The sequence below is a fragment of the Scyliorhinus torazame genome, chromosome 6 (genome assembly GCF_047496885.1).
Source record: "Scyliorhinus torazame isolate Kashiwa2021f chromosome 6, sScyTor2.1, whole genome shotgun sequence".
Lineage (NCBI taxonomy): Eukaryota > Metazoa > Chordata > Chondrichthyes > Carcharhiniformes > Scyliorhinidae > Scyliorhinus > Scyliorhinus torazame.
The window spans coordinates 88,296,650-88,320,130 of record NC_092712.1 but is presented as its reverse complement, the minus strand read 5'-3'; the positions used below and the strand labels follow the sequence as shown (position 1 = coordinate 88,320,130).

General features: G+C 46.6%; 1 protein-coding gene across 1 annotated transcript in view; it reads left to right on the top strand.

The window, feature by feature from the left end:
• gad2 (glutamate decarboxylase 2) overlaps window positions 1-23,481 on the top strand; it is a 206,639-nt gene that overhangs the window by 113,726 nt on the left and 69,432 nt on the right. The window contains exon 6 of the mRNA XM_072508448.1: window positions 14,753-14,865. Within this exon, the coding sequence (XP_072364549.1) occupies window positions 14,753-14,865 (113 nt within the window). The remainder of the gene's footprint in view (window positions 1-14,752; window positions 14,866-23,481) is intronic.

Here is a 23,481-nt window from a genome sequence, read left to right as displayed (position 1 = left end):
AGCCCCCATCCGGATTCTAACTTCATGGGCGGGATTCTCCGATTACCGACGCTGATATCGTGTTCGGCGGTCGGCTGCAGAATCCATTTATAAACCGAAATTGCGGGTGGCGCTATTTTTTCCGAAGCTCCGCCCCCCAAAAAGGGCGTACTCGAGGGTACGCCACACGCCATGGGGACAGCCTCAGGCCATCACCTGGGGTCCTTCCCTGATGCTCCACCCCCGATGGGCCGACTTTCCGATGGCGTCGGTCGCGTGTCCTCTCAATTTCCGTAAACCTGGCGTGGCGGCTGCGGACTGTGTCCAGAGCCACCACAGTCTGTGGGGGAGCCGTTTCCTGGCAGGGGGGTTTCGGCGTGGGCTGGGGGAACTGGTGGCGGGTGGTCCAGGGTTGGCGAGGGGTGTAACAGGGGGCAGTTTTTGTCAGGCCGGGTCCGCATGTGGCCAGCGCCATGTTGTACGACGCGGCCACCGCCATACGCATGCGCAGTCACGGCCCCGGCCATTCTGCATCCGCATCAGCAGGTAAAGCCGGGGGTTTAACATGTCGTGGCGCTAGACCTCACCGGACAGAGCATCGGCGCGGGGGCAGCGCCGACATTTTGGTCGTAAGACCAGACGCATCCGCCGGATATAGCCGCAGAATCGGAGAATCCAGCCCCATGTCCCCATTCATCCCCACTCACCCAGTAACCACGAGTTACAGAACTCATGAGCCATATAATAATACTGGCATGTCTTACATTTTTTATTTCATGAGCACTTCAGTCAGCCATTTAAAATTCCCTTTGAAAAGAATTGCCACTCTGACAAGTTCCTAAAACTGTCAAACAAACATATTGATTAAAATAAACTGGCCGTGATTCTGCCAATTGAAGATTAAGTGCTCCCGCCAATGAGAAAATTGGAGTCTTTCCCGCTGGTGCTGGGAGCAAATCTCACATTCCATTCAATGGCACTTAGAAAACATTTACCCAGGAGTGGGACTCTCATGCCACTCAGTAGCACAACTTTTTATAACAGGATGGGTGTTTTCACTGGTCCTGAGAGGGCGAGGCTTGATCCTTTTGACAGGAGTGCAAGCTGCCAGGTTTCCGTTTCTCAGGATTTGCATCAATTCACGTCAGCAGGACTCCCAATTGGGATTGGGGGCTGGAGCATTCCAGGAGGCAGCTGAATCGGGTGCCCTGTCGTAAATTTGATTCAAATTAGGAATAACTGGCTATTTGCATGTTCCCATCATCTCTGGGTGGAAACCTTGTTGAGGTCAGTAGGAACCTTGTCGGAGCTGGCGGGGTGGGCCAGGAGACTTGCAATAGGTTTCCCGATGGAGTAAATCCCGTATGTTGCCCGACGCCTGATCCACCGGACCATCGGATTCCCACCGTTGGCTGGCAATGCCAGAGAATCCCCACCTGCAATTCACTTAACATTGCCAACTTGTTTATTTGAACAATATTAGGAAATGAAAATGATTTTTAAAGAAAAATAAATGCATTACAAGCTCATAAAACTATCAGTCAAACAAAGCCAGTATCCCCCTTTACCCTATCTGACAAAACAATTGTCTGGCCATTTTCTTAACCTACATGGTTGATTTAGTTGTTGTATGAACTCATTCTGAATCTGTGGCTGAGCTCCAAGACTCACAAATGAATTCAGCCCTGTAATGGGTGGTTTACACTGCTGTGAAGAGGACTGATAGTTTTATGATCTTGTAATCAGTTTATTTTTCTTTCAGTTTTTTATAGAATGCCTCTTTGTTTATTTGGATAATAGAAGGAATGGTGTGTGGATTAAAGTTTTTTCTAAAGTCTGTGTTTGACTGGCAGTTTCATGAGCTTGTAACAGAACATCTTTTTCAAAGGGAATTTTAAATGTCTGATTGTCTTTTTAATTTCATGAGCATTTCAAGACTTGCCAATACTGTTAGATGGCTCATTAGTTCTGCACTTAGTGGACACTGGAAGAGTGCTTCAAAGGTTCAAAAGATATCAAGACATTGAATCAATGCGAAAACCAAACCACCGGGTCCCTACTTATATTAGTATCTGATTATCCATACTGGACAATGCAGAAGTAAAGACTTTATCAACTGGATGAAGTACTCTCATGCATCTGAACCCTTACACAGTGCTGATCATTTTAATGTATGTTACCTATTAAGGATAGAGCCCGAGGATCACTGTACTAATAACATATTTATCTTTTCAAATTGCGTCAAATTATGTCAGTTGTAGTTGGCAAGAGCTTTTAAACTTATCCATCAATTAGATTCTGCAACACAACACGCTCCCCCCAAGGTTCATGAACTGGTTTACTGGTTTGGTTCCCACAGCCTTCACGAACTTGCTGACCTTCATGAAAATATCAACCTAAGGGAAATTTGTATTTGGATCAGGCACTTAAATAGCAAACTTGAAGTCACATTTGTGTCAAGCCACAACCTGCCTGATTTTCTAACCAAGGGAAATGACAGGTGGTAAGAACAGGACGGTGAGTATGAAATGGTAGCCCTATGTGCTTCCCATTTTAGTCCTCATCAGACAAATTTATTTAGCATTGGGTAACATAAATTCATCCTTGAAAGTCCAAAAGTTGATATGGCACAGAAGAAGGCCATTCAACTCATTGAATGAATGCTGACTCTCAATCCAGTTGGTCCCATTGCCTATTCTACCCTGAGCTGAAAGTATTTTTCACTCAAGTGTCTGTCCAATTCATCTCCACTTCCACCAGTCCCATAGATAGTGAGTTCCATGTTATCTCTTGTGTCAACAATGTGTCATTCCGCACAACATAACTCTTGGCTTTTCCCACTGTCCATGCGATTGCAATTGAAATGTAAAGTTCCAGTAGTGTACACAGGAGATATGTTCAATCTTGTGGCAGGGGAAGCTTTTCAAAGGTAAAGCGTACTGTCAGCTGACTAAGCTGCAGCTAAGGGTGGGTTGTAAATGAGGTTTCTGATCAAAGAGGGAGTCTCTGCTTTGTGGCCACAAATTTCCTGCCTAACTCCATTGGCATGAATATAGACTTGAGAGCCCAAAAATGGCACAGGAATTATTCAAAATTAAATTCCACTTGTAAATTTTGCATTACAGTTGCTTCACTTCATTCACATGACCATCACCGTTACGTTTTGGGACTAGCTTAGTTAGGGAGCTAAATGTGCTGACATGCCTAGAGGTTGGCACACGTTGATAGTTACAGGGGAGTTAGGGACATTTCCTGTTATTGTGGAAGCAACCGTGTTGCATTTTGTTCCCTTTTATTAAATGCTTGTGTTAATGTCCAGTGTAGTGGTCTCTGGGACATGACTGAACTTGCAGACTCTCCACCATCAGCAAAGTGATGGAAGGAGTCATCAACAGTGCTATCAAGCGGCACTTACTCAGCAATAACCTGTTCACGGACGCTCAGTTTGGGTTCCGCCAGGGTCACTCAGCTCTTGACCTCATTACAGCCTTGATTCAAACATGGACAAAAGAACTGAATGCCAGAGGTGAGGTGAGAGTGACTGCCCTTGACACCAAGGCAGCATTTGACCGAGTATGGCATTAAGGGGCCCTAGCTAAACGAGTCAATGGGAATCAGGGGGAAAACTCTCTACTGGTTGGAGTCATACCTGGCACAAAGGAAGATGGTTGTGGTGGTTGGAGGTCAATCATCTCAGCTCCAGGCCATCACCGCAGGTGTTCCTCAGGGTAGTATCCTAGGCCCAACCATCTTCAGCTGCTTCACCAATGACCTCCCTTCCATCATAAGGTCAAAAGTGGGGATGTTTACAGATGACTGCACCATGCTCAGCATCATTCACGGCTCCTCAGACAATGAAGCAGTCCATGTCCAAATGCAGCAAGACCTGGATAATATCCAGGCTTGGGCTGACAAGTGGCAAGTTACATTCATGCCACGCAAGTGTCAGGCAATGACCATCTCCTACAAGAGAGGATCTAATCATCGCCCCTTGACATTCAATGGCATTACCATTGCTGAATCCTCCACAATCAACATCCTCGGGTTACCATTAATCAGAAACCAAACTGGACTAGCCATATTAATACTGTGGCTACCAAAGCAGGTTAAAGGCTCGGAATTCTATGGCAAGTAACTCACCTCCTGACTCCCGCCCCCCAAAGCCTGTCCACCATCTACAAGGCTGCACCTCCAACAATGCTCAAGAAACTCGACACCATCCAGGACAAAGCAGCCGGCTTGATTGCTCCCCCTTCCACAAACATGCAAACCCTCCACCACCGACGAGCAGTGGCAGCCATGTGTGCCATGTACAAGATGCACTGCAGCGACTCACCAAGGTTCCTTAGACAACACCTTCCAAACCCGCGGCTATTACCATCTAGAAGGACAAGAGTAGCAGATACCTGCGAGCCCCACCACCTGGAGTTTCCCCTCCAAGTCACTCACCATCCTGACTTGGAAATATATCGCCGCTCCTTCACTGTCACTGGGGCAAAATCCTGGAACTTCCTCCCTAACAGCACAGTGGGTGTACACACACCTCAAGGACTGCAGTGGTTCAAGAAGGCAACTCATCACCACCTTCTGAAGGCCAACAAGGGATGGGCAATAAATGCTGACTTCACCAGTGATACCCACATCCCGTAAATGAATAAAAATAAGACTCAACTGCCTTTCCCGTCTATGCATTGTAAAGGACATGTCCAATATCAATCTTGGCAGGGATAAGTGAAATGTTGTTGGTAAACTCAAAGCCCTGTAAGGATTCTGCCTGTCAACACAATGAATGCTGGGTCACACAGGGACACACCTTTGGACAGTACTCACACCACCTTCTAGGCCGTGAGTAGCTTACCACCACTCTTCCTCTCCGCCACAAATAGAATGCCTTCCTCCTTCACTCCTCCATGCCCTCATCCCCACTTTCTGCCTTCCCTGGATTCTTTTCCGCTCCTCCATGCCCGTGACAGAACTCCCAGGTTTCCTCATCCCACCACTAACACACCCTTGCCAGTCCTGAGCCACCCTGCAAGATGTAATTTTCCAGCACCCCATCCTTGTGCCAGAGATAAAGAAGGAAAACCGTTTATGTTACACACAACTGGACGAAGCCAAACGGTGCATGCCACCTTTAAACAAACATGAGCTATGTGCCAGAAGATTCCCGTGTGTTGCTAACTTTATCTTGAAGGTAGGATGTAGCTAAACGAAAGTTTGATGCAAATATGTATTCATGGCATGCAAATATATTGTAAGTATAAACCTGCTATAAACCGGCATGAGACTCGACACTCAGCAAACACACCACTGACTTTATTGCTGCATCTCAACCATCAGGAAATTAAGATTTTGTCCAATTAAGTCACCCATCACACCTCGGCTGGGATTTTCCTGCCCACTGGAAATCTCTTTCCGCCCTCTAGAGTCATGAAATTTATCTTGGCTTGTGGTGTAAATAGACTAAAGCTTGAGAAGGAGGCTTTGACTGCAACTTTCTGAAATGTTGTGGTAACTGGGGTCCAGATATGACCTTGTGCCTTATAAAATCAGACAGCTATAATCCTGGAAAATGCAGGCATTTTAGTTTTACTTTAATATCTGGAAGCTTATATGGTGCAGAAATTCATCTTGAATGGGGATGTGAAAAGGGTGGGACTGCATCCAATGCTTGTCATAGAATCATAGAATTTGCAGTGCAGAAGGAGGCCATTCGGCCCATCGAGTCTGCACCGGCTCTTGGAAAGAGCACCCTACCCAAGGTCTACACCTCCACCCTATCCCCACCCAACACTAAGGGCAATTTTCGACACTATGGGCAATTTAGCATGGCCAATCCACCTAACCCGCACATCTTTGGACTGTGGGAGGAAACCGGAGCACCCAGAGGAAACCCACGCACACACGGGGAGGATGTGCAGACTCCGCACAGACAGTGACCCAAGCCGGAATCGAACCTGAGACCCTGGAGCTGTGAAGCATTTGTGCTATCCACAATGCTACCGTGCTGTCCTGCCCTGTCGTACACCTGAGACAATGCCATCCCTTCTCTTTACACTGCCAGTCAAGATAAATGTCCACATCCGAGAGGGTGGAAAGAGATTTATTTAATGGCAAGTTGAAAGCATTTCTAAAAGAAAGGATCATCGTTAAACAACCGTAGGATTCCTTGAAGAAAAGAGATTGACAAAAGGAAAGTCAAAGAGCGTTTTTACACAGCGAGGGCAATGTTATGGAGATGACAGGATTGAAATGTGGGCCGGGGATTTCTGGCCCTGCTGAATGTCAGTGGCTATTTGACTGGTTTGCCACATCCCCCGCAGCGGATCCACCAATATGTTATAGTGTTATTCGCTCACTCTCTCCTGTAACCTTGCCTTTTTGGGCTCTTAGTTATTCTGACCCTAGCTTAACTGTCGTATTACTACTAATGTGTCAGTGAAAAGCCTTTTCATTGCTTTTTATTTTATTTGTAAATGTTTTCATTCTTTTCCCTTTTGACTTTCTAATTTTCTTTTTAGATTTTTCAGTTTCTTTTTGTTCAGACGTTTTTTTATTTTGCTAATTGCCTTTGAATTCTGTCTAGCGCCGCTGTTCGCCTGAAAAATCCTAACTTCAAAACTCTCCTTTACTGCATACTCGCTTTATAGCCTCCTATCACCCATTTAAATATCCCCTCTTGCTGATTTACAATTCTCTTTGCCTCAACTTGTTATCATTTTCTTTTCTCTCTCTTTACACTGAACCTAATTATGTTCTGCTCGCTGCTTCCCAGATGTTCCCCAGCTTTTAGAATGCTCATTTTCTCTACTCCATTACCCAGAACTATGTCTAGTAGTACTGTCCATGCTGGAGTAATGTTGTCTCTGGCTGTGTGGATCCCTAACTCCGTAGGTGATTTTGTTGCACACATTGAAGGCAAAGAGTCATTGGCTACAAAGATACGGGCTGAACACCCCATTTTATTCTGGTCATGGACGAGCTCTCGCAACAGTTTTCACATTACTGGAATATCCAAACTTCCTCCTACTATCGAGAGAGTACCATGCACAGAAAATCACTTTTCAAGATTTGTATGCATCATGCGATTGTTTCAGCACTGGAGTCAGTTCTCTGAATTCACACTGCCTTGAGAAGTAGAGTACCATGACCTTTACGGAAATGATTAGCAGTCACACAATTAAAAAAGGACATTGTTGGATTCTTATGGGCTGCAGACATATTGCATATCGACAAAGATCTAATGCAAGCGAACACAGTTCACTAATTAGGGACTATCAGAATTATTAAACAGATCATTATATTAACCATGAAAGGCTTCAATGTGCATTTTCAGTCATTCTGCATCCCATTAACAGTTTACTTGGGCCATTGGACAGGATAATACAGTGTAGAACTGGAAAAACCCTGTTGCTACTTTTCTCTCAATTTCAAGCTGACACAGAACATGAAGAAATTAGGACATTCCACATTTTCTTATAAACTGTCATTTATTAAAACTACTTATGTAGTTTCACATTTTACAGTCCTACAGAGAAATAGTCTGTTAACATTGTTATGTATTGATTTGAGAAGTTAGAAGAAAGAATTATTCCCTTTGGTCATGAACACACTGCTGGGTTTTGGAGGGCAGTTCCAGGGGATGGATTTCCCTCTAATGAATAGTTCAACCAATGACCATTCTTCATGAGCGGGCCCTAACAATTAATTCTTATAATTGTGGAAACTGGGCAGAGTGCTTTCCTGGCAGAGTGCCTCGCCAGGAACCCGGGTTCAATTCCTGGCTTGGGTCATGTGCTTGTTAGGTGAATTGGGCATTGTGAATTCTCCCTCCGTATACCTGAACAGGCGCCGGAATGTGGCGACTGGGGGATTTTCACAGTAACTTCATTGCAGTGTTAATGTAAGCCTACTTCTGACACTAATAAAGATTATTATCAACTTTTTGGACTTAGAGAAGCAGAGAGTGACCCTAAGGGAAGATCCTAGATTAGGCAAACAAATATCTCCCTGTATGGATTTCTCAGTAACCTAGAACCATCTAACCATAGTAATGATATAGCACAGAAGGGGCCATTCAGCCCATCTTGTCCATGCCAATCTAAAGACACACAGGTGCCCTTTATAATCCCATATTACTACACATAGCCCATAGCCCTGCAACTTACAGTACTAAAGGCTTAGGGGTGATCTTATAGATGTTTATAAAATAATGAGGAGCATAGATAAGGTAGATAGTCAACAGCTATTTCCAAAGGTAGCGGAGTCTAGGACTAGAGGGCATAGGTTTTAGGTGAGAGGGGAGAGATACAAAAGAGACCAGAGGGGAAATTCTTTCACACAGAGGGTGGTGAGCATCTGGAACGAGCTGCAGTGGTAGAGGTGGGTACAATTTTTATCTTTAAAAACAATTAGACAGTTACATGGGCAGGGTGGGTATAGAGGAATATGGGCCAAATGCGGGCAAGTGGGACTAGCTTAGTGATAGAAACTGGGCGGCATGGACAAGCTGGGCCGAAGGGCCTGTTTCCATGCTGTAAACATGACTCTATGACCCTATGAGGTACAAATCCGGGTACTTTTTAGAGAAGTAAGGTCTCTTCTTCCACCACCAACTCAGGCACCCACCGCCTTCTGTGCAAAAAGGTTTCTCCTCACGGCCCTTCCAATCCTTCTGCCACTCAGCATGAATAGTTGACCCCTGGTTTTGGAGCTCACTGCCAAGGGAAACAGGTTCCCCCTGTCTACTCTAACTTTGCCCCTGACAATTTTGTATACATCAATCATGTCACCCCTCAGCCTTCTCTGTTCCAAGGAAAACAACCTTGACGTCTCCGATCTCTCCTCGTAGCTACAATTTTCCAGCCTTGGAACATTTTAGTAAATTATATCTGCACTCATTCCAGATCAATTACTTCTTGGCAACATTTAAACCAGGTGATGGATTTTTACCTGTCAGGCACATGAGTGATCAAATGAAGTTATTTCAGTTGAAAGAATATCAAAACTTCTGAAGCTGTCCGTCACTTGCTCACTCTCTTAAGTACTCTTGACTATTGCAGCATGTCTCTATTCAATAGAATTGTATGTTTTTCACCTGTAGTTTTTCTGTCTGAATTTATACAAATTGAATGTCGATTCCCCTGCATTATCTACTGAATAGAATTCAATTCCACATTTCTTTCATGGGCAATGACCTTGGAAAGACACATTGATCTCCCTTGTGGCTGGAATACCTATTCAAACAATGTTTTTTTTCAATATGTTTTACAACAATGAGATGCTCGAGATTATTTCCCTCTAATGTTGAGTTGCCGAAATCCATCCTATCTGTGTTACTGTGTTGATGACGCACAAACTATTCTGCATTACTGAAGGCCCGCCCCATCTGAACAGTCAATCGCCCCAGTGGCGGTCCATTCCTGATCACAAACCCTCCATCCCCATCATCTTCCTCCCAATCTTACTCCTCCCCCGATTTCCGAACTCCGGGAGCGGGATTCTCCAAGCCTCTGTGCCGAAATCGCGATCGGCGCGGGGGCGGAGAATGGATGTTGATGCTGAAAACCGGCGTGACACCACTCCCATGATTCTCCAGTGCCCGGAGAATCGCCGCGAATCGTGCGTGCGCTGTTTATGCAGTGCCGATAGTGGGCCATTGACAGAGCTCCCCCCCCCGCGATTCACCAAAGGAAGCTGGCTGAGTTCCCGACGGCGTGATTCTAACCATGTTTTGCCTGTCGGGAACGGTCGGCAGGGAGCCCGCAGCCGCCCAGTGGGGGGGGTTTCCTTCACCGGGGGGGCTTCAGGGACAGCCACGCTAGCGATCAGGGGCTACCGATCCGTGGGTGCACGTGATCTTGGGGGGGCCTATATTGTTGGGGCTGCTCTTCGTTGTGAGTCCGCCATGTCACGCGGGGCGGCCATCGAAGGCCGCCGCAGTGCGCATGCGCAGACTCCAGACCGGACGTGCAGGGCCCTGTATCGGCAGGCAGAGTTGCATGTACTCCGGGGCCCAGCTAGCCCCCTTCAGGTAGGAGAATCGCTCTGAAAGTCCAGAGTGAAATGGCCAATTTTAACGCTGGAGTGGAGACGTAGCCCCATTATTGGAGAATCCTGCCCAGGAATTTTCAGATGTATAATGGATAGCTGGTCAGATATGGGGCGCGATTCTCCACTCCCACGCCGAAGTGGCCGCGCCGTCGTGGCCGCACCGTCGTGAACGCCGTCGAGGTTCACGATGGCGCGGAACGGCCCCGGTCCCGACCGATTCAGGCCCTGACAATGGGCCAGTATCGGGGCCGCGTCATCTACCCGCGCCAGGCCTTGTCGCCCGCGTAAAAGCGGCGCTGAATAGATGACGCGGCCGGTGCCGCATAACGGACGTCATCCGCACATGCGCGGGTTGGCCGGTGCCAACCCGCGCATGCGTGGTTGCCGTCCTGTCCAAATCCGCCCCTCAAGAAGATGGGGGACGGATCTTGCGGGGCCGCGGAAGGAAGGAGTTCCTCCTTCAGAGAGGACGGCCCGACGATCGGTGGGCACCGATCACGGGCCACCCCACATTCCAGGTGAAGCCCGGTGCAGGATCCCCCCTTGCCCCCCCACAGGCCGCCCCCTGCGTTCACGCACCGCCCACGACTGTAGCGACCAGGTGTGGACGGTACCGGAGGGAACCCGCCGTTTTGGCCTGGCCGCTCGGCACATCTGGGCCTCAGAATAGCGGGGGTGCCGGAGAATCGCCATTTTGGGTATCTCCGCGATTCTCCGGCCTGCGGCCCACGAAACTCGACCGGGCCGTTCCCGCCGCTTGGGAGAATCGCGGGAGGACGTCGGACCGGCATCCCTGGAAATTTCGGCGGCCCAGGCGATTCTCCCAACCGGCGTGGGAGTGGAGAATCGCGCCCATGGTCTCTGTACTATTACCTAAAGTCATAAATATTCCCAATATCTGTTATTAAAGATTCACTTTCTCAGCTCTGTGCTGTCTCTTGTCACTTTAGGACCAGCTGCTTGTGAGCCAGGATTGGACCAGCAGCCAGGAACATTTGTCTCCTGAAGCAATGCACTACAATGCTTATAGCAATGAGAAATCAAATTCGACCTCCGTGATTTAAAAAAAGTAGTAGCTACATTCATTGCACGTTTTTTTCACTTCGACATTTATCACCTCTCTTCCTTACCTGAAGTTTCTTTATTAAAAGATAAGGGTGCATGGGAGATATCATAGATTACAGCATCTAAGTTGACCTTTAAAGCCTCAAAATCCTCCCAACCTAAATACCGAGTATAAAATGTCGGTGCAGGTGGTCCATATTTTGAAACAGGAAAGAAATAACACCGATAATTCAAATTAAATCAACGCGATACATTTTACCGAGTGAATAAACTCTACAAGGATACATTTAACCACAATGAAAACCTTTTAAAAGTGATAAAATTAAATTGTCTTTAGCATAAAACTTCATGGAATTCATTCAAAGTCACTTTAGACATAGCAACATCCTAAGGATCCCACTCTCGATCAGACTTGGTACTTTTGTTTTCAGAAACATCTCTCCACAACAAAATAATTTTCAGCTCCATCCATTGAATTGGATATTTTACATTGTTGAATGATCTGATGAGTTTGTGCACTAACAGCATGCCATGCTATGATAAGAAAACCAGACAAAACATCAAACGGGACAGAATGCACAATCGAGTGAGGTCAGGCAGGTACATCGTAAGTAGGTTTACGGCCTACTTCCGCGAGCGTATTTCGGTCCCACCCATTTGAGGCGGAGTTCTGCTTCCGACGTCTTGCGGTACTCCAGTGAATCTCACGAGGCGCGGAGGCTGTCGGAAGGTGCGCTGCAGGCGTCCCTCGGGATTCTCCGGCTGCGTGTGCTCTCGCTTGAGCACAACATGGTCGAAGAATCGCGCCCTTAGAATTATTTTCATCACTGGGAGCTGAACCCGCTGACTAGACCAGCTGCTCAGAGATCGGGCCACTATTTTAAATGGGTGCCCTGATCTCGAAACGGGCTTGTGGGTCCCTCGCAAGTCCCACCCATGGGCAGTGTCACCACACACATGTGCATTTGTCCACGCCCCCCAAAATGATGACACCCCACTATGATGTCGCTGAGGACCCTCTTTTCCTGGCTCCCCTTCTTGCCCCCCTTGCAGGACCCTCACCCTTTACCCCCCCAATCCTCCTGAGGCCCCTTTATACCCACCCTGCAACCCCACTCTTCATACCCCCTTCCACCCTCCTTTCATGGGCATGGCCCCCCTCAGTCTCTGAGCCTTGGCAGTGCCACCCTGGCACCAAGACACCCTGGCACTGTCAGCCTGGCACCCTAGCAGTGCTCCTTCCAGCTTGGCAGTGCCAGGGTGACAGTGCCAAGGTGCCAGCATGGCAATGCCAAGGTGCCCATGTGCCAGGTGGAGAGCCAGAGGGCCACCCTGCCCTGTCCCTGACTACCAGTGGCCTCCAATGGCCTGTGAACCACCCACCCCCCACACCCAGGTGCCTTTCTGGCTGGTCCATGATTGTGTGGACCAGTACTGAAAGGCGGCCGGCTGGGGTCCCCTAGGGAGGCCCGTAGATGCCAGGAACCCGATAGATCCTGGGTCAGCACGCATAAGTGAATTTTAAACCTTCTTAGGCATACGAGGTTTGATCCCACCCATTGTGGGCAGGATACTGATCGCGACACCTCGCGAGATCTGGATAGTTTTCACAAGGTGTACCAGCTGTCGGGAAGCCCATAGGAGGCCTCTCCTGGCAACTACCTGCTGTGCCTCGCTCCCATTCAGGCACCACACAGACGATAGATCGTGCCCCATATCTGCCAGTAACACAGAGTGATCTCCTCCTGTTCCCGTGTAGTTCATTTGAAAGATTTGTTCTGCTCTAATGAGTTTAGTATTTATTTAGTTTTGTTTATTTTCTTGCCTTTTTTTAACCAACAACCTGAACTCCAGTTCGCACCTTCAGAAAACAGGGGGGGTCAAAGTGGTAGAAGTTTTCAAAGACTGGGTGGTGAGAACCCACTGTTATGTAGATGCCCTGCTCACCATTTTCCTTCCCCCATCACTGCTGGGAGGGAATATGTTCAGGAGGCAGAACCTAGTCAGCTATCTCCTTTCCTTGCCTTCTACCAATGATTCATCCACTCCTGGGGATCACCCAAGAGGACTGTGGTGTTCCAGGGTCAACAGTAGCATCCCTCTGATTCGCAAGGATGATGTGGGCCTACAGTAGGTCCCCCATTCTACCTCAGGGCCATATCCTTTTCAGCTGCCTTGATTCTCAAACCTTTTCTGCAACCTTTAAATGGTCCTACCTCTCCAGGTCAGTGATAGACACGTGTTTGCTCATGGAAGTCTGCCGGGAGCTTGTCCTACATCATTAGTGAAACATGACCCATGGTTTAATTCAGGTATTGGGAGAAGTTATTTACTGACCCCCCCCCCCCCCCCGATGAGAAGAGGAAAATCCTAACCAAAGACTTGGATGAGCCAAAAACTCTTCCAATTAAATGATAACAAGACTGAGGCCGGAATTCTCCGGCAATTGGGATTTTCTGTTCCATTGGCAGCGCAACCCCGCCCAGGAGTTTCCCGGCAGTTTGGGGTGTCTTCAATGGGAAATTCCATTGATAAGCAATGGGATGAGAGAATTCTGCCTCCAGTGAATGGCACTCTGCCGAGAAACACACGACTGGGGGAACGGAGTATCCCGACCTGAATCTATCCTGTTCAGTTCACAGCAGAAATCCCGAACCATCAATCGAATTCCATCCCCCATTTGCCGGCTAGTCACAGAGTCTCTATTCAATGAAGTGTTAAATCAGTGACTCCAACAACTTTGAACTGGGCTTCCCATCCAGCATTGTACACATCACCCACACCATTTATTTCTAATTTCCGAACATTGTCTGTTTCAATCGTTACTTCATCTCCATGATCTATGAAACCTTTATGAAAATGAAATGAAAATCGCTTGTTGTCACAAGTAGGCTTCAAATGAAGTTACTGTGAAAAGCCCCTAGTCGCCACATTCCGCCGCCTGTTCGGGGAGGCTGTTACAGGAATCGAACCGTGCTGCTAGCCTGCCTTGGTCTGCTTTCAAAGCCAGCGATTTAGCCCTGTGCTAAACAAACCCTTTATTTATACCTTTCCACTTTCAGCTTCATTTTTCCAAACTCACCAAACCAACCACTGGAACTGCACCTGCAGGATTTCCAGAGCATAGCCACGCAAACACACATTCCATAATAAATCCCTTTTGCAGATCATGATAATTCTCAGCAATCCACAGTGCTCCCCATTCCCCAATACATTCAACATTCACATCCTCGTTTATAAATGTGTCCATGGACCACCCAAACCCTATAAATTGCTGCTGTCCTACATCGCTGTTCGGAATTTGGTTCTTAATATGTCCTCCTCCCCAATCCATCATTGGACACGGAGCCATTAAAACCTTCCATCCTGGACTTCTCCTCGTTTCTTGCATATTTCTTTCTCCACCTTCAAAAACGTTGTCAAGAACAATCCCTTTGTCCATATCTTCAGTCACTCCCCCATAACCGTCTCCCACCGCACACTCAGTGTCTGGTATATTCTCTTCTTCCAGCCCACCCTCTATAAAGTGCCTTAGTACTTTGGTAAAGTACACTGGCATTAATCATTATTGTTCTTAAACTGTCTTTATTTATTGACTAGAAATGAATATGCTCTGTGCTAATATTTAATTTTATATATTATGAATCATCTTCAGGTTTACATATGAGATCGCACCCGTATTTGTCCTGTTGGAATACATCACCCTGAAGAAAATGAGAGAAATGATTGGCTGGCCAGGAGGATGCGGAGACGGAATATTCTCACCTGGTAAGCGATCCTTAAGGTTTTCTCTGGGACTCGAGTTCCTTGGTGGAGTTGAATTAAGAATTAAATATCCAAGGAATTGTATGTCGCTTGTCATCATATTGAAAAGAGAAGAAGGGCTTTACTTTTATACAACCAGTCCCTTCACTACTATGGCACAAAATAAAATAGATAGAAATCAAGATTAGAATGTTTCGAGTCGGTGTTCTGAAGAAAAGTCAAATTGGACTCGAAACGCTAACTCTGTTTCTTTCCCCATGGATATTGCCAGATCTACTGATCTATTTTAGATCTCCAGCATCCACAAAATTTGGTGAAACATTTCTCATAACCAAATATTCAAGCCAAGAATTTCCTCGTAACTTTATTGACATAAGAGCCACTGGAAATTCAATCATTTGTGTTGCTCCCAATTTTCTTTTTAATGCATGGGATGTGTGCGTCACTGGCAAAGTTAACACTTATTGTTCATCCTTAATTGCCTCTGAAATATGTAGCTTGCTAAGCCATTTCAGAGGGCAGATTAGAATCAACTGGGGATCTGTGTTCACGTGTAGGCCAGAGCACTAAGGGTGGCAGATTCCTCCCCGAAAGGACATTCATTTTTATAACAGTCAGCAATGGTTATTATTAGGCCTTTAATTTCAGGTTTTTATTGAATTCAAATTTCACCATCTGCCGTGGTGGGATTCGAATCCTGGTAGCCAGAGCATTACCCGGGGTCTCTAGATTACCCGTCCAGTGACAATATGCTACCGTCACCCGTTAAATTACATCTGCTCAAATGGAGTTGCATTACTCATTAAGAGAAGCCATGGCCTCACGCAAAAAAATACAGAAAATTCATGAGTCCCCTGCATTTTGTAACTTCTCTATGAGGATAAATTTATGCCCTAAAGTTTAGATGCAGCATTACCCAATTATATTAAATTGTATTAAAACAATCTTTTTGGGGGGCCATGTAAAACAAAAATGTTCTCACTGACACTTCACGTATATTTTCATGTATATTGAAAATGTTTTGTCACATCAGAACTTGTTCAATTAGAAGGAAAAAGCATCCACAATGTCATTTTCTTAAATATGCTGTATGTGCATTAATGCTGGTTTCATCACTTCAAACTTTAATTTTACTGACTAAGATCAATATTCCCGATTGTCCCATCAAAATGCATAAACCAGTAAATTACTCAATAAAATAGCGAAACAATTCTACAGAAAATTATATGTAATCAGGTTCAATGACCCTTAACTGTTTTATGAAGAAACTTTTACAAATGATCCACTTGCTTTCACTGTCGGGCTCCATTTCACTGAGAGTAATTTGAATCCAAATCACAAGTCATTCAAACCACCCCAGGAACATGTTTTTCCAGATTTCAGTCTGGCTGTTGGATTCACCACACGATGAAAGTGGACTGCTACATCTTGTTGGGAGGGGTGCCAAGAGAGGCCGTCTCGCATCTGTGTAATTGAACCTGATTTTAACTCTATGCGATGAATGGATTTTGAGCGAGTTAAAATCTTTCCCATTTCCTATGAACATATGAAAATACGATTTAGAAACATAGAAACAGAAAAAACAGGAGCAGAAGAAAGCCATTTGGCCCCTCCAGCCTGCTCCACCGTTCATTCGGATCATGGCGGTCACCCAACTCAGTAACCTGTTCATGCTTTCCCCCCATATCCTTTGATCCTTTTATCCCCAAGAGCTATATTTAACTCCTTCAATGTTTTGATCTCAACTGCTTTCTATGGTAGCGAATTCTACAGGCTCATTACTCCCTGGTCAAGAAATCTATCCTCAACTCAATCCTAAATGGTCTACACCACATCCTTAGACTCTGACCCCTGGTTCTGGACTGACCCGCCATCGGGAACATCCTTCCTGCATCTACCTTGTCTAGTCCTGTTAAAATTTCATAGGTTTCTATGAGCTGAACTCTCATTCTTCTGAACTCCAGGAAATATAACCCTATCTGACTCAATCCTTTCTCATATGTCAGTCCCGCCATCCCAGGAGTCTGGTAAACCTTCGCTGCAGTCCCCCTCGAGTAAGAACATCCTTCCTCAGAAAAGGAGATGAAGGAACTCCGGTGATGGGAATATGCTGAGTAGTCGCACATCAGGTGGCTCTCCTCCATAACAGAAAAATAGGCGCTTTTGACCGAATTTAGCCCGCAAAATTGGACTAAAACATCCCCTTCCCCTCAACAATGAAAATGAAATGAAATGAAAATCACTTATTGTCACAAGTAGGCTTCAAATGAAGTTACTGTGAAAAGCCCCTAGTCGCCACATTCCGGCGCCTGTTCAGGGAGGCTGTTACGGGAATCGAACCGTGCTGCTGTCCTGCCTTGGTCTGCTTTCAAAGCCAGCGATTCAGCCCTGTGCTAAACAGCCCAAGATGTACAATACAAATGGCAGGAAGCAGCAACTCAAGAGGCTGCAGGGATACCAAGAACTGCAGCAAGGGACCAGAGCGATGAACAAGCGAGTCAGCAGACCCATGAGGCGAGGGGTCCGCAGCCCCCCCCAAGAGACAGAGACCGGAGACCCAAAAAACGAGACCCCCTCCCCCACCCCTCCGCCAGGCGATGGATTGAAGACATGCCTCACCAGGAAACTGAAGGAGATGACAGACGACATTAACATAAGAACATAAGAACTAGGAGCAGGAGTAGGCCATCTGGCCCCTCGAGCCTGCTCCGCCATTCAATGAGATCATGGCTGATCTTTTGTGGACTCAGCTCCACTTTCCGGCCCGAACACCATAACCCTTAATCCCTTTATTCTTCAAAAAACTATCTATCTTTATCTTAAAAACATTTAATGAAGGAGCCTCTACTGCTTCACTGGGCAAGGAATTCCATAGATTCACAACCCTTTGGGTGAAGAAGTTCCTCCTAAACTCAGTCCTAAATCTACTTCCCCTTATTTTGAGGCTATGCCCCCTAGTTCTGCTTTCACCCGCCAGTGGAAACAACCTGCCCGCATCTATCCTATCTATTCCCTTCATAATCTTATATGTTTCTATAAGATCCCCCCTCATCCTTCTAAATTCCAACGAGTACAGTCCCAGTCTACTCAACCTCTCCTCGTAATCCAACCCCTTCAGCTCTGGGATTAACCTAGTGAATCTCCTCTGCACACCCTCCAGTGCCAGTACGTCCTTTCTCAAGTGAGGAGACCAAAACTGAACACAATACTCCAGGTGTGGCCTCACTAACACCTTATACAATTGCAGCATAACCTCCCTAGTCTTAAACTCCATCCCTCTATCAATGAAGGACAAAACTCCATTTGCCTTCTTAATCACCTGTTGCACCTGAAAACCAACTTTCTGCGACTCATGCACTAGCACACCCAGATCTCTCTGCACAGCAGCATGTTTTAATTTTTTATCATTTAAATAATAATCCCTTTTGCCGTTATTCTTACCAAAATGGATAACCTCACATTTGTCAACATTGTATTCCATCTGCCAGACCCTAGCCCATTCACTTAGCCTGTCCAAATCCCTCTGCAGACTTCCAGTATCCTCTGCACCTTTTGCTTTAACACTTATCTTAGTGTCGTCTGCAAACTTGGACACATTGCCCTTGGTCCCCAACTCCAAATCATCTATGTAAATTGTGAACAGTTGTGGCCCCAACACTGATCCATGAGGGACACCACTAGCTACTGATTGCCAACCAGAGAAACACCCATTAATCCCCACTCTTTGCTTTCTATTAATTAACCAATCCTCTATCCATGCTCCTACTTTCCCCTTAATGCCATGCATCTTTATCTTATGCAACAACCTTTTGTGTGGCACCTTGTCAAAGGCTTTCTGGAAATCCAGATATACCACATCCATTGGCTCCCCGTTGTCTACCGCACTGTTAATGGCCTCAAAAAATTCCACTAAATTAGTTAGGCACGACCTGCCCTTTATGAACCCATGCTGCGTCTGTCCAATGGGACAATTTCCATCCAGATGCCTCGCTATTTCTTCCTTGATGATAGATTCCAGCATCTTCCCTACTACCGAAGTTAAGCTCACTGGCCTATAATTACCCACTTTCTGCCTACCTCCTTTTTTAAACAGTGGTGTCACGTTTGCTAATTTCCAATCCACCGGGACCACCCCAGAGTCTAGTGAATTTTGGTAAATTATCACTAGTGCATTTACAATTTCCCTAGCCATCTCTTTTAGCACTCTGGGATGCATTCCATCAGGGCCAGGAGACTTGTCTACCTTTAGCCCCATTAGCTTGCCCATCACTACCTCCTTGGTGATATCAATCCTCTCAAGGTCCTCACCTGTCATAGCCTCATTTCCATCAGTCACTGGCATGTTATTTGTGTCTTCCACTGTGAAGACCGACCCAAAAAACCTGTTCAGTTCCTCAGCCATTTCCTCATCTCCCATTATTAAATCTCCCTTCTCATCCTCTAAAGGACCAATATTTACCTTAGCCACTGTTTTTTGTTTTATGTATTTGTAGAAACTTTTACTATCTGTTTTTATATTCTGAGAAAGTTTACTCTCATAATCTATCTTACTCTTCTTTATAGCTTTTTTAGTAGCTTTCTGTTGCCCCCTAAAGATTTCCCAGTCCTCTAGTCTCCCACTGATCTTTGCTACTTTGTATGTTTTTTCCTTCAATTTGATACTCTCCCTTATTTCCTTAGATATCCACGGTCGATTTTACCTCTTTTTACCGTCCTTCCTTTTTGTTGGTATAAACCTTTGCTGGGCACTGTGAAAAATCACTTGGAAGGTTCTCCACTGTTCCTCAACTGTTTCACCATAAAGTCTTTGCTCCCAGTCTACCTTAGCTAGTTCTTCTCTCATCCCATTGTAATCTCCTTTGTTTAAGCACAAAACACTAGTGCTTGATTTTACCTTCTCACCCTCCATCTGTATTTTTAATTCCACCATATTGTGATCGCTCCTTCCGAGAGGATCCCTAACTATGAGATCCTGAATCAATCCTGTCTCATTACACAGGACCAGATCTAGGACCGCTTGTTCCTTCGTAGGTTCCATTACATACTGTTCGAGGAAACTATCGCGGATACATTCTATAAACTCCTCCTCAAGGCTGCCTTGACCGACCTGGTTAAACCAATCAACATGTAGATTAAAATCCCCCATGATAACTGCTGTACCATTTCTACATGCATCTGTTATTTCTTTGTTTATTGCCTGCCCCACCATAACGTTACTATTTGGTGGCCTATAGATTACTCCTATCAGTGACTTTTTCGCCTTACTATTCCTGATTTCCACCCAAATGGATTCAACCTTATCCTCCATAGCACCGATGTCATCCCTTACTGTTGCCCGGGTGTCATCCTTAAATAACAGAGCTACACCACCTCCCTTACCATCCACTCTGTCCTTCCGAAAAGTTTTGTACCCTCGGATATTTAACTCCCAGTCGTGACCATCCTTTAACCATGTTTCAGTCATGGCCACTAAATCATAGTCATTAAGGCTGAAATAAAGGTGACAGTCAAGGTGGCTGTGGCGGAGGAGCTGGCCACCATGCAGATGACTCTCGATGGCATGGGAAAGAGACTGGAGGCCCAGGAGAGCACGATAAAGGAGCTGGAGAAAGCCTCGACGGAGCAGAGCACCCAAACTGGTCCCTGGAGGCCAAAATCAAGAGGTTGGTGGTGACCCAGGGGAGTCTGAAAGTCAAGGTGGAGGACCAAGAAAATCAGTCAAGACGGCAGAATATCAGAATAGTGTGCCTGCCAGAGGGAATCGAGAGCAGGGACCCAACCCACTACATGGCCCAAATGCTGAGTAACCTAGTGGGGAGGGACAGCTTCCACAAGCCTCCGGAGATCGACAGAGCCCACAGGTCGCTCCGGCTGAAACCCAAGGCAGGGGAGCAGCCGAGAGCGGGTCATTGCCGAGCTGCACAGATACCAGGACCGGGAAAGGATCCTTCACTGGGCCAGACAGACGAAGACTTGCAATTGAGAGGGACAAAAATCAGAATCTACCAGGACATTGGGGTAGGCCGGGCAAAGCGCAGGACAGATTTAATCAGGCAAAATCGGCCCCATACAAAAACAAAATTAAATCTGGGATGCTGTACCCAGCCAGGTTCTGGGTAACATATGAGGGCAAGGAACATTACTTTACTGCCCCTGTGTTCATTCATAAGAACGGTTTGGACAGGCAGCAAGGGAGACAACAATAAGGGCACAGAAGAGGCAGAGGAAACCAACCGACAATTTTGCACCGGACTGCATTGCCTCATTATGAACAGGGGAATCAGTTTACAGAAAGGAGGGGGTGAGTGCAGCAGAGCGTGAGAGAGGGTGAGGAAGGGACAGAGGGGACACCAGCAGAATGGACATAGGATGGGGTCAGACCGACCCCAGGAGGAGGGCCACCACACTAGCGGGAAAGCTAGTGCCAGGAGTGAGATGGGGGGGGCTGCGGCGCACCTCCCACCATGGAGAAGAGCGTCTGGCGGGGGATGGGGGAACAGAGGGGTAAACAGAAGGGGAGGGTGGGGGGCAGTGAGGGGGGTACAAAACCACAGGGGCAACAAAATGGCAAGGGGGGTGAAGAGCTCTAGACTGGCAGGTCACTCTTGGAGACTTGGAACACGATGGCACCACAAGCAGCCACGTTGGAGGGTCCCGGAAAAAAGGGAACCCCCAGAGTGCAGAGGCGCACCCATGTGGCAAACACATAGTTGACGGCCATGTTGGGTGGCCCCTGGACAAGGAGAAACCCTGGAGCGCAGGGGCCCGGCGTCATGACGAGAACGGTGACCATTTTGGATGGCCCCTAACAAAGGGAAACTCCGGAGTGCAGGGGCGCGACCACCAGGTAAGAATGGTTGATCCCGCAGGAAGTGGGAGTGACATAAACCCCACCCCCCCATCAGAATAGTCAACGGGAAAGTCAGGGGACTTAACAGCCCAATGAAAAGATCCAGAGTCTTTGCCCACCTGAAAAGTATGAAAGGTGACAAAGCCTTCCTCCCAGAGATGCACCTGAGGGAGAAGGACTGACTGTGGGTAAGGAAGGGTTGGGTGGGACACATCTACCATTGCTGCTACGGGACGAGAGCTAGGGGGTAGCTGTATTGATAAGTAAGAAGACGGTGTTTACCGCGACGAGGATGGTTCTCGGACCAAGGGGGACAGTACATCACGGTCAGTGGTGTCCTAGACAGCGGTCACCTGTGGAACTCATGGGTCAGAGGAGGGGATCCACAAACGTGGAAGCCATTCACCAATTTGTTCCAGGACCTGTTTGAGGCCAACAGCCAATAGAACAAGGGGAGAGGGGGGCACCGGGATCCTATGAAACCTCTGGCAACAGACAGAGAAGGAAGGGGGGGAGGCTAGAGAGAGTGGAGGTGGAGGCCGGAAAACAGCCAAAACAGGTATCGGGGGCCCAGAGCAAGGCCACAAGAAACGGTACCCCGAACGAAACACCAAAAGTGAGATGGGGGTAGGAGGAGAAGGGAGTGGTTCAAATGACAAAGTGGGTGAGGAGAAGGGAAAAGCAATGCAAACATGGAAATAGAAGGTAACCACCACTGTAAAACAAGCAACCCAAGAAAAGATCCTGACACAACAAAAGAGAAGCCGGGTCGATACCAAGGGAAATGTATATTGTAACCGATGCACATACCTTTGTTGGATGTACAGTGTATAAAATATAAAGCACCAATAAAAACATTTATTAAACAAAGAAAAGGAGATCAAAACTACACACATCACTCCATGTATGGACTCACCAAGGTCCTGTATATTGCAGCAAGACTTCCCTGCTCCTATACTCGAATCCTCTTACTATGAGGGCCAACATACCATTGGCCTTCTTTATCGCCTGCTGTACCTACATGCTTACTTTCAGCGATTTGTGTACAAGGACACTCAGGTCTCATTGCACATTTCCCTCTCTCAATCTATAGCTGTTCAGATAATAATCTGCCTTACTGTTTTTGCTACCAAAGTGGATAACATCACATTTATCCACATTATACTGCGACTGCCATGCATTTAACTTGCCCACATTACACTGAAGCATCTCTGCATCCTCCTCACAGCACACCCTCCCATCCAGCTTTGTGTCCTCTGCAAATTTGGAGATATTACATTTAGTTCTCTCATCAAAATCGGTAATACATATTTTGAATAGCTGGGTCCTAGCATCGATCCCTGAGGTACCCCATTGGTCACTGCCTGCCATTTGGAAAAATAACTGTTTATTCCAACTTTTTGTTCCAGTGTATCAATCAGTTTTCTTTCCATCTCAACATGCTATTCTCTTATGTGGCACTTTGTCAAAAGCCTTCTGAAAGTTTAAATACACCACATTCACTGGCTCCCCCTTGTTCACTCTACTTTAAATGGATTTTCTCTGGGTGCTCCGGTTTCCTCCCACAGTCCAAAGATGTGCAGGTTAGGTGGATTGGCCATGATAAATTGCCCTTCGTATCCAGAAAGGTTGGTGAGGTTACTGGGTTACCGGGATAGGGTGGAATGTGAGCTTAAGTAGGGTGCTCTTGCCTAGGGATGAGACTTGATAGGCCGAATGGCCTCCTTCTGCATTATAAAGTCTGTGATTCTATGAAATTGTCAAAGAAT